The following is a 12,650-nucleotide window of genomic DNA, read 5'->3' on the forward strand; positions in this document are numbered from 1 at the left end:
TAGTTAATCCGCCATTTTTGTGATGTGATAAAACAAACACTAGTCCTGTGTATATCATAAGCTATATTAACAAACACTAGTCCTGTGTATATCATAAGCTATATTAACAAACACCAGTCCTGTGTATATCATAAGCTATATTAACAAACACTAGTCCTGTGTATATCATAAGCTATATTAACAAACACTAGTCCTGTGTATATCATAAGCTATATTAACAAACACTAGTCCTGTTTATATCATAAGCTATATTAACAAACACTAGTCCTGTGTATATCATAAGCTATATTAAAAAACACTAGTCCTGTGTATATCATAAGCTATATTAACAAACACTAGTCCTGTGTATATCATAAGCTATATTAACAAACACTAGTCCTGTGTATATCATAAGCTGTATTAACAAACACTAGTCCTGTGTATATCATAAGCTATATTAACAAACACTAGTCCTGTGTATATCATAAGCTATATTAACAAACACTAGTCCTGTGTATATCATAAGCTATAATAACAAACACTAGTCCTGTGTATATCATACGCTATATTAACAAACAAAAGTCCTGTGTATATCATAAGCTATATTAACAAACACTAGTCCTGTGTATATCATAAGCTATATTAACATGCAAGTCCTCTGTATATCATACGTTATATTAACATGCTAGTCCTGTGTATATCATAAGCTATATTAACATGCTAGTCCTCTGTATATCATAAGCTATATTAACATGCTAGTCCTCTGTATATCATAAGCTATATTAACATGCTAGTCCTCTGTATATCATAAGCTATATTAACATGCTAGTCCTCTGTATATCATAAGCTATATTAACATTCTAGTCCTCTGTATATCATAAGATATATTAACATTCTGAGGGAAATCTAAATATGTATCAGCCTTGCCTTAGGAAAAAAGGGCTTCATTCATAGGCATAAAGTATTGTCTCAGATTAGCTTGTGCATTCCACACAGGCTTATCAGGATGAACACTTTCCCTTAAATGGCATTTTTGTTTTAAGGAAGTCTCTTCTAATGAAAAATTCAGTTAAGGCAGAAAGTGTTGTCCCTGATTAGCCTGTGCTAAACTGTGATGACACTGCACGCACATGAATTAAGCCGTATTTTCCAAAGCAAGGCTCATTTCTAGTGATCACCTGCATTTGCTTACCCCATTTCCCAGTTTTCATTGCCCCGCCGGGCTGTACAGTGCGCAGGAAGACACACTGTCGACAGAACCAGGGGTCATCTGGATCCATAGTCTTGGACCCATCAATCATGGGACTGTGGCATTGCTGGTGGTATCCTGAACACAGAGCCAACTCAATAACCTTTTCCTCTCGGAAACAAAGTAAACAAGAGATTGCCAAGCAATATGATCCCCTACCGGCGAAACTCCACCATTGTCAGTATTTTATTTATTTATTTTTTATTTGTTGCCATAGCAACCAGAATTCTTGACGCAGGAACAAAATGAAATGACGTGCATAATCTCCATATTGCCATCTATCCATGTTTCAAGTTTTATGAAAAAATATGAAGTTTCAAGAACTTTTAAAGTTATCACAGGATCCAGAAAAGTGTCGGACAGACTTACAGACAGCAAACCATAAGTCCCCTCCGGTTTCAGCGTTAGGGGACAAAAAGCAAAGTACACACATATGGATTAACACACCTGTATTACACTCATATTTGACATTTTCCTGTTACCTTGACTTTTCACTAGGTATACAGGTTACATTCCAGGGGTAGAAACTAACTTTAAAGGGCTGGTTGCCTACACGAGCAAAACATGTATCTTTAGTACTTTGTAATAAGGAAAATAAGTAGCCTCAAAACAAGTACATGTCATAATTATTTAAATCTTACTTTTAAAAAAATCCTACAACAATATAACATCCGTCACATAACATAATGCATAATGCCCTTTTATGGGCCTGACTTTTCATTCTTTATAAAAAATAAAGTGAAACTCTGTTGGGAAAATGGTACCACCCCTTCTAAAAAGCTAGTGCCCTGTCTGAATACACTGCAACTCCAATATATCGCGGTTGAAGGGATCCAAAGATCGCGACCGTGATATATCTGGTGCGCGATATAAATTGTCAAGTTATTCATCATGTATATGTATGCATTAGCATAGTTTGGCAATCTCAAAACACACTATTTACTTACTATATTGATTTGTGTGTTACATCCATATGTTATTCATTGGTATAACACAAATCATTATTCCATGTAAGTATTTTGAAATGCATATAATTAAATTTGTAATCAGAAACACCATTGTCAAATGTTATTGTTCAAGAAAGCATGCACAAATTAGACCCATTTACAAAAGTTTGACAAACTGAGGGACATGATTCACCTCTGAATTAAAAGCAAATAATTTACACTGCATCTAAAGCGCAAAGATTGCCGAGATAGGTCAGTATTGACTTGTGACAATTACAGTTATAATTGTATACACCTTCTTGTGTTTACTGGTGCGTTTCGGCAGTTCAAAGCAAACCCAAAATGACCTGTGATGTTTGACAAGTTGGATTATTGTTTATTGCAGTACACAGGTGCTAGAGTGGTGTACAATGAGAGCAAACAATCTGGTTAAAACTGGATTATGAATGTCGGATTAAACAGAAATTAAGTGGGTGAAAAAAGAGTAAAATACAACTTTGACACGGATTTTATCTCATCAAATTCTCAGATTTTAAAGCATGTTATTTAGAGATTATGCTCATCAGATTTTTGGGAGCCATAGCCGATTCGCGATATATTGGACAACGCGATATAACGGACCGTGATATATTGGAGTTGCAGTGTACCCACTAAAATATTCAATATATCGTCGCTGTCGTTCTCAAACCTCGAAGCTCCAAAATTTTCAAAATATTTTTTTCGTCTTTTCCAAATATATGAAGTCTGGCGCGTGTTTTGTGCTATATCTCGTAGCTCTACGCCAATCAGAGCCCTTAAAAAAGTCACGTGACGTGACGAAATGTTGTAGAATGATTGTTGGCTTTTTTCCCCGCGAAAAAGTCGTAGCAACGCCATTTCACCTAAAGGTACGTCGTTTCGTTTGGACAAATTTGACAAAAACCTTTTTATAATTTTTTTTATTTGAAACTACGAGGTTTCCTATAAAAAAATTAGACGTTTTTTTCTTTCTCCTGAAAAGTAGGCATTTTGTAGCTATGAGGTTTGAGAACGACAGCGACGATATAAAACAAATATTCACAGAAGAATATCTTGTTAACCTACCCTGAAGGCAATACGCACAGACTATCCCGTTAACTTACCCTGCAGGTAATATTCAAACAAGAGAGCCAAGATGGCCCTAGTTTGCTCACCTGAGAGGAGTTGGTTCATTCAATCTTTACCAAATGTCAAACTTGACCTAGATATTGTCCAGACAAACATCCTGGTCAAGTTTCATCATTATTTCATCTGCGAGTCATGATCAATGTACCTATAAAGTTTCATGATCCTAGGCGTAAGCATTCTTGAGTTATCATCCGGAAACCATTTTTCTAAGTTGAGTCACCTTTTTTGGCACTGTGACCTTGACCTTTGACCTAGTGACCTGAAAATCGATAGGGGTCATCCGCTAGTAATGATCATTGTACCTATGTAGTTTCATGATCCTAGGCATAACCTTTCTTGAGTTATCATCCGGAAACCATTTTACTATTTCGGGTCACTGTGACCTTGACCTTTGGCCTAGTGACCTGAAAATCAATAGGGGTCATCTGCGAGTCATGATCAATGTCCCTATAAAGTTTCATGATCCTAGGCCTAAGCGCTCTTGAGATATCATCCGGAAACCATTTTATTATTTCGGGTCACCGTGATCTTGACCTTTGACCTAGTGACCTGAAAATCAATAGGGGTCATCTGCTAGTCATGATCAATATACCTATGAAGTTTCATGATCCTAGGCATAAGCGTTCTTGAGTTATCATCCAGAAACCATTTTACTATTTAGGGTCACCGTGACCTTAACCTTTGACCTAGTGACCTCAAAATCAATAGAGGTCATGTGCAAGTCATGATCAATGTCCCTATGAAGTTTCATGATCCTAGGCGTAAGCGATCTTGAGTTATCATCCGGAAACCATTTTACTATTTCGGGTCATCGTGACCTTGATCTTTGACCTAGTGACCTGAAAATCAATAGGGGTCATCTGCGAGTCATGATCAATGTACCTATGAAGTTTCATGACTAGGCATAAGCATTCTTGAGTTATCATCCAGAAACCATTTTACTATTTCGGATCACCGTGACCTTGACCTTTGACCTAGTGACCTGAAAATCAATAGGGGTCATCTGCGAGTCATGATCAATGTCCCTATGAAGTTTCATGATCCTAGGCATAAGCATTCTCCAGTTATCATCCGGAAACCATTTTACTATTTCGGGTCATCGTGACCTTGACCTTTGACCTAGTGACCTGAAAATCAATAGAGGTAATCTGCGAGTCATGATCAATGTACCTATGAAGTTTCATGATCCTAGGCAAAAGCGTTCTTGAGTTATCATCCAGAAACCATTTTACTATTTCGGGTCACTGTGACCTTGACCTTTGACCTGGTGACCTCAAAATCGATAGAGGTCATCTGCGAGTCATGATCAATGTACCTATGAAGTTTCATGATCCCAGGCCTAAGCGTTCTTGAGTTATTATCCGGAAACCATCTGGTGGACGGACGGACATACGGACATACAGACGGACCGACATGAGCAAAACAATATACCCCCTCTTCTTCGAAGGGGGGCATAAATATACACAAGACAATCTCGTTCACTTACCCTGCAGGCAATATTCACACATGACTATCTTGTTAACTTACCCTGCAGGCAATATTCACAGAAGACAATCTTGTTAACTTACTCTGCAGGATATATTCACAGAATACTATCTCATTAACTTACCTTGAAGGCAATATTCACAGAAGACTATCTTGTTAACTTACCCTGCAGGATATATTTACACAAGACTATCTCGTTAACTTACCGTGCACGCAATATTCACATACGACTATCTTGTTAACTTACCCTGCAGGCAATATTCACAGAAGACTATCTTGTTAACTTACTCTGTAGGCAATATTCACAGAAGACAATCTTGTTAACTTACTCTGCAGGATATATTCACAGAATACTATCTCATTAACTTACCTTGAAGGCAATATTCACAGAAGACTATCTCGTTAACTTACCCTGCAGGTAGTATTCACAGAAGACTATCTCGTTTACTTACCCTGCAGGCAATATTCACAGAATACTATCTCGTTAACTTACCCTGCAGGCAATATTCACAGAAGACTATCTCGTTAACTTACCCTGCAGGCAATATTCACAGAAGACTATCTCGTTGGGTTTCTCTGAATGTTCTCCAAGGCAGACACAGCAGATCATCTCTTCATCCTTTAGCACTGCACAATAAAAAAATATTAACCAGATTCTTGGAAAATGGGGCATAATGTAGTGTTGATCCAGATGAGCCTGTGCAGTCTGCACAGGCTTATCAGGGACCACATTTTCTGATTTTATTGTTATTTTTGTTTTAAGGAAGTCTCTTCTTAAATAACATCCATTCTTGGCAGAAAGTAATCTGATTGATTAGCCTGTGCATACTGCACAGGCTAATCTGGACAACACTTGACACACATGCTTTAAACCATGTTTTCCTAGAGCACTGCTCATGTTGTCTTCAACATAATTACAGGCTTGGCGAAATTGCCGGTCCGCCGGTCCTGACCGGCAGATTTCCATTTGGTCCGGCAGGATTAACAAGACTGCCGGTCCTGGTGACCGGCAAAATGTGAAATGACTGCAAACAAATCTTTTTTTTTTCAAAGTTGAAAATTCGAAGAGCAAACCCCTTACTACATCATGAAAATGAAATCGCTCATTGTTTTGATGTTTGCAATAGGTTTGTTACGTACACTTAGCAAATCCAACTGGTTACGCAACACCTACTTCAAACTCAGTCGCAAAATCGGCAACTGCCTTCTAACAAAAAAGATCTTGATAGCTTTAACATATTTTTCGAGTAGATAAGGACATTAAAATATGAATTTCTTTACGAAGCATGGCTTTTAAAAAGGTTGTTTTTTTAAGTATAAACAATGTTCTAGTGATAAACACAACCATAAGCATACGCAATTTTTCAGAAATGTAAACAGTACAGTGCATTATGGGGCAGAGCTTTCATTGGACGAGCGAATTTAAATTTAGATTGAATGCAATACGATACATGTACAAAGAAATGTTTTATTGCATCATTCGCAGTGTCATGTAAGAAACGTGCTTCCCGGGGACTTTCTGATACCAGGCAAAAATGAAAATGAATCTCTGTTAACAATTACACTGCGTTAGCATGTAAATGAATCGTCTTGATTATTTAATTAATTTCTCGTACACGTTCAGCAAAAAAAAGTGCCTTTATACTAAAATGATAATTAAATGTCAGGAAACTTGTTTTATACTATGCGCAGTATAATTAACAGCCGGCCTGCTCGAAACTGCAATTATATCAAAGTGCATGCAAGAATGTTTTAATCCTTTTTAATAACTATAATTTGATAATTATATGGCTTGCACTTACGTTATTGAAATTAGCGCACCGAACCGCTGATATGGAATACATTGTGCATGTAATAAACACTGACACGCGAATTTTTCACACCTTTGTTGACATTACACAACAGATTAACACCAATTAGCTGCCGGTGTCGTTTAACATTTAAGCGATTAAAATCGGTTTAACGGACGGTTGAATAAAGCGATCAAGATGTGATTGCTGCCATCTTTGAATTTTCTATAAAAAAATTCGGTCCGGCTCAATTTTGTTCGGACCGGCACATTTTCTGAAATGCCTGTCCGGATGACCGGCATCTTTTTTCCAATTTCGCCAAGCCTGTAATTATAATGCAATAAACTTTCTCTATATTATCTTGATTCTGTGATAACACTTATCTGGAAGTAAAAACCAAGCTGACCTGTTTATTTTCTTTCAAATCACATTTCATTCCATATCAACTTCAAATATCTGATCCAAACTGGCATTAGTGCATTAAATGGGTCAGAGTTGTTTGAACAAAGGAATAAGATGGTGTTGTTCTTTTCCAGAATCCAGAGTCCTGAAGGTCCCTCCAGTAACCAACGACGACCAACCCATCTTTCATGAAAAAGTTGAAGCAGCAATCAGATTGCTGATGGATGGGAAGTAGGTAGGAGTTGACAATATCCCTGGAGCAGCGCACTACTCACCAACTGCAATAGGATCTGGCAGACAGAAAAATGCTACCCTCATCATCCCCCTCTCCAAGAGGGCAACTTACAGCTGTGTGAGAACTACTGAACTATCAGCCTCATCAGCCTACCTAGCAGCATAATGCTAAAGTTTTTTCTGAACAGATTGAAGCCGCAAGCACCCAAAAAACAAGAGCTTTGTTTGTGAAACACAATACCCCCTTATGCATTTTGAAGCCATATATTTGATCTTTGACCTTGAAGGATGACCTTGACCTTTTACCACTCAAAACGTGCAGCTCCATGAGATACACATGCATGCCAAATATCAAGTGGCTATCTTCAATATTGCAAAAGTTATGAGCAAGGTTAAAGTTTTGGGACAGACACAATGACAGAAAGGCCCAAAACAATATACCCCTGATCATTCGCTCCAGGGGCCTAAAAATTGCTGGGAAAGCAGACAGGCTTTAAAAAAGGGCGCAGTAAAACAAAGCAGGTCTTTAATCTTAGGATTCTGTGCGAGAGGTACCTACAACACCAACAGGACCTCGACCGCATCTTCATTGACTCTAAGAAGGCATTTGACAGGGTATGGCATGCAGCACTGTGGGCTACCATGAGGCTGTACAACTTCAAGGCCAACCTGACCCGAGGCATCAAACACCTCTATGACAAAGCCACCGGTATTTAACAGCAGAATTGGGAACTGTGTCAAAACCACAGTTGTTGTTTGACAAGGCTTTTTGCTTTCTCCCATCCTCTTCAACATCATCCTGGAGAGAATCATGACGCTTTGGAGCATCATAAGGGGACAGTCAAAATTGGCCGCAGAACAATCATAAACTTACCTTTTGCTTATGACATAGATGGCCTAGTCCCAAGCAAATAAGAGTTAAAATAACCCCATGTGTTAACCAGACAAAACCACCACAGCCTTCTGCATGCAGATCAGTGCAGAGAAGACCAAACTGATGAGCAACAGCACCAACGGCATCAGCACTGACCCCCTGGTCTGTCATGTGAAGCTAGAAATAGGCAACAACTTCAAATCTGGGAGCAATTGTAACAGCTGCAGGATCCAAGGCTGCAATACTTGCCAGAGTGGCATTAACAACAGCAGCGCTCACAAAACTGAAGGCCATCTGGAAGGACAGAAACATGGCCCTCAACTAAAAATCAGACTGATGCAGGCCCTTATCATGTCCATATTTTTGTACGCCTGCCTTAGTCATGAACGCTAGCAGTGGACTTGGAAATGAGATGCCTACGAAGCTTCCTGGAATAAGGATAAGTGAAATGAAGTGAAATTTGTTGTTTGTTTTTCTTTATTTCTTGATAACAACATTTGAAGAACAAGGGCACCGCCTTGCGGGTGCAGACCGCTCATCTATTTTCTTTTTAAAGGTGAAGGGACTCTCAATTTCAATCACAAAGGAGGGAGGGGGGAGTGAAGAGGGGTGTATAGTGTGGGGGTGTGGACATTTTTATATTTTCTTCCAAAAATGCGGGGGAAAAATGCAAAAAAAAAAAAATCGGGAGTGGGGGGGGTGGGTGGGGGGGGTGTGGGGGGTGGAAGGGGAAGGGGGATTCTTGGGTGCGATGGTTGGACTGTATAAAATAAATATTTGTGGCACGGGGGATGGTTTGGGTGGAGTCTATTGTGGTTTGTCAGGTAAGAGTAGTTTTGTCAAAGTATCAATCAAATCTAATCATAAATAAAGAAATTATGGCAATTTTAGCAAAATTTAATAATTTGACCTTGAGAGTCAAGGTCATCCAAAGGTCAAGGTAAAATTCAACTTGCCAGGTACAGTAACCTCATGATAGCATGAAAGTATTTGAAGTTTGAAAGCAATAGCCTTGATACTTTCGAAGTAAAGTGGATCGAAACACAAAATTTAACCATAAATTCAAAGTTACTAAGTCAAAAAAGGGCCATAATTCCGTTAAAATGACAACCAGAGTTATGCAACTTGTCCTTTTACTGTACCCTTATGATAGTTTGAGAGTGTTCCAAGTATGAAAGCAATAGCTATGATACTTTAGGGGTAAAGTGGACCAAAACACAAAACTTAACCAAATTTTCAATTTTCTAAGTATAAAGGGCCCATAATTCCGTCCGAATGCCAGTCAGAGTTACATAACTTTGCCTGCACAGCCCCCTTATGATAGTTAGTAAGTAATGCAAGTATGAAAGCAATAGCTTTGATACTGTAGGAATAAAGTGGACCTAAACACAAAACTTAACCAAAATTTTCAACTTTCTAAGTATAAAAAGGGCACATAATTCTGTCAAAATGCACGCCAGAGTTATCTAACTTTGCCTGCCCAGTCCCCTCATGATAGTAAGTAAGTGTACCAAGTTTGAATGCAATAGCATTGATACTTTCTGAGAAAAGTGGACCTAAACGCAAAACTTAACCATACGCCGACGCCAAGGTGATAACAATAGCTCATTTTTTTTTTTCAAAAAATAGATGAGCTAAAAATGTAGAGCAAACAAAGTATGTTGACATGCTACAGTACCTCTGTGAATGTCCTTGAAGAGCGACCAGTACTCGGACCTGTCTTCATAGCGCAGCAGGCACTTCTGGTGGTTCTCATCAATCTTTAAACACATTGGAGCATGCAGTGGTTTTTTCACCATTTCAGGAATGGGGCCCTTAGGAATGGGACAAATGTATCTGTTGTTTAACAAAGTATGGACCCAACACATTCGCGCATGAGAGCGCAATAATAATTATATTAATTTGTATTCCATTTTATATGCATTCAACTTATAAAATGCTGTAGGCATAAGCAAAATAAAAGAAACAAAAAAGCAAACATTTCAGGTCTGTTTAAAAAAACTGTTGCAAAGTAAAATAGCCCATGCAGGCGAAATAAACAAGAGCACCGCCTTGCGGGTGCAGACCGCTCATCTATTTTCTTTTTAAAGGTGAAGGGACTCTCATTTTCAATCACAAAGGAGGGAGGGGTGGAGTGAAGAGGGGTGCATTGTGTGGGGGTGTGGACATTTATTACATTATGTTCCAAAAATGCAAAAAAAAAGGAAAAAAAAATTCGGGGGGTGGGGGGGTGGTGGGGGTGGTGGGGGTGAGGATTCTTGAGTGCGATGGTTGGAGGGTATTTCAAACATAAAATAATAAAAAAAATATTTGTGATTTTTAACTGTTAAAAAAAAAATGGGGGGGGGGTGAGGTGGGGGGTATAGTGTGAGGGTGTGGTGGTAATTTGTGAGATGATCTTAAAAAAAAAAAAAAAAAAAAAAAAATTATGGGGGGGGATTCGGGTGGGGGGAGGGATTCTTGGGTGCGATGGTTGGACGGTATTTCAATGGTTGGACGGTATTTCAAACATAAAATAATCAAAACAAATAGTTTTGTTTTTTAACCGTTTAAAAAAAAATTTGGGGAGGGGGTGGGGTGTACCAAGTTTGAATGCAATAGCATTGATACTTTCTGAAAAAAGTGGACCTAAACGCAAAACTTTACCAAAATTTTCAATATTCTAAGTATAAAAAGGGCACATAATTCAGTCAAAATGCACGCCAGAGTTATCTAACTTTGCCTGCCCAGTCCCCTCATGATAGTAAGTAAGTGTACCAAGTTTGAATGCAATAGCATTGATCCTTTCTGAGAAAAGTGGACCTAAACGCAAAACTTAACTGGACACCGACGCAGACGCCGACGCCAAGGTGATGACAATAGCTCATAATTTTTTTTCAAAAAATAGATGAGCTAAAAATACACGTGTTTCATTTTAGTAGCAGCAATCAGGCAATCATCCGATCAATTGAGCCTCATTCAGGGAAAACTATTTAACATGTTCGTTAAGTGTCGTCCCATAAGACGTAACTGTCTCGGCATGGACGTCACCATCTGGACTATCACATGATTCTGGGTCAAGTAAGGACGTGCAACCACTGGTCCTGCAAGCAAGTTGCATGTGGGAGAATTTTAAACCATTGGAAAGACCCCAATATAAACTGTCTCACACTTCTTTTGCAAGGGTTTGAGTCTCTTTCTGGAAAAATTGGGCTTAATACATGTGCGTAAAGTGTAGTCCCTGCATAATTATGGCTAATCTTGGACAAAGCTTTCCGCAAAAACTGGATTTTTACAAAGAAGAATCTTCCTTCAAACAAAAACAGTGGAAAGCGTCATCCTTGAAGATCCTGTGAGAAATGCACAGGCTAATCTGGGACAACACTTTACGTTAAGTGTCATTAAGCTTGTGCCTTAAGCCCAGTTTCCGGAGAACGAGGCCGGTGTAATGATCGCTGGTGCATCCTCGTGGCTCACTCTGCTCTACCAACCTTGAGTATGGTGCCCAGGTAGAAGCGGCCATCATGCCAGCGAGCCAGCACCTCGTTATCCTTGGCAAACAGGTAGCCCTTGCATGAGCCTGCCCTGTACTTCACTGGGTGGGACAGGCCTGGGTCCGCTACAACAGACATGGAATCTATGAGTTCTAAAAAATGGTAAATAAAAATCTATTAATTAAGGTTCAAAATTCCCTTCATGTACATTATTTCGCCAGCAGTGCCTTCCCCAGGAATTTTTTCAGGCGCCCCGGGGCCGATCGGGGGTGGGTTCGGGTGTCCCCTCCCGTCGTTGATTTTTTTTTAATTTAACGTGTCAATTCATGTTCTGTGGTGCGTTATAACTCAAAGAAAAACAGCGTCAAAAGACGTCATTTGGTGCGCTATGACTCTTCAAAAAAATCCCCCAGTCATTTAAAAATATTTGTTTTGTATATTGTTTAATTGTTTTAAAACTTTTCCGCACAGATAGTAAAATCCCGACTCGAACGATTCCCCAATACATCCGTTTCAACCCAACTCTATTACTGTATACTTACTATTTTTCAGGTTTCTATTTATTACCCGATAATCCCGTTTATTCCGTTTTTATCAATCTCTTTCTGGTTAATATTTACGATAAAAGCTTTCAGTTATTTCTTTAACACAAACCTTGCCATTTTTTAAATGACTATAGATTTGATGAAATATTGCCTCTGAATATGCGTCAATCCCCTGACCTGTTGTGTGCTAGTTAAAACGCTCAATACACGCCATTTGTATGCAATAGACGCGACGTTGTACATGCTGCATAATTTTCGCGCTCTTTTTAATTGAGAAAAAGATTAAACACAAAATAAATTTGCACTGCTAATTTGAAGCAAAAATATTTAATGTTGCGGTAACATTTACATTCGGAAGTGTGTTTCGGATTAAAAACGCGTTAACATCGACTTACGAGGATGGGTTTCGGATTACAAATTTAATTATTCCCATTTGAGATTTCAACAAATATTAACCGTTGCGTTATAAATTCAACGATAATTTGTGTAAACACTTTACGAGTCGAATAAATGTTTTGACGGAATA

General features: G+C 38.7%; 1 protein-coding gene across 3 annotated transcripts in view; it reads right to left on the reverse strand.

The window, feature by feature from the left end:
- The window catches only part of LOC127882361 (uncharacterized), a 54,202-nt gene that overhangs the window by 15,908 nt on the left and 25,644 nt on the right, over positions 1-12,650 (reverse strand). For all 3 annotated transcript variants that reach the window (XM_052430953.1, XM_052430952.1, XM_052430951.1), the window contains exons 5-8: positions 11,577-11,704; positions 9,785-9,866; positions 5,341-5,433; positions 1,172-1,306 (exon numbers count right to left, since the gene is read on the reverse strand). In XM_052430953.1, the coding sequence (XP_052286913.1) occupies positions 1,172-1,306; positions 5,341-5,433; positions 9,785-9,866; positions 11,577-11,704 (438 nt within the window). The remainder of the gene's footprint in view (positions 1-1,171; positions 1,307-5,340; positions 5,434-9,784; positions 9,867-11,576; positions 11,705-12,650) is intronic.

This window comes from Dreissena polymorpha, chromosome 5 (genome assembly GCF_020536995.1).
Source record: "Dreissena polymorpha isolate Duluth1 chromosome 5, UMN_Dpol_1.0, whole genome shotgun sequence".
NCBI lineage: Eukaryota > Metazoa > Mollusca > Bivalvia > Myida > Dreissenidae > Dreissena > Dreissena polymorpha.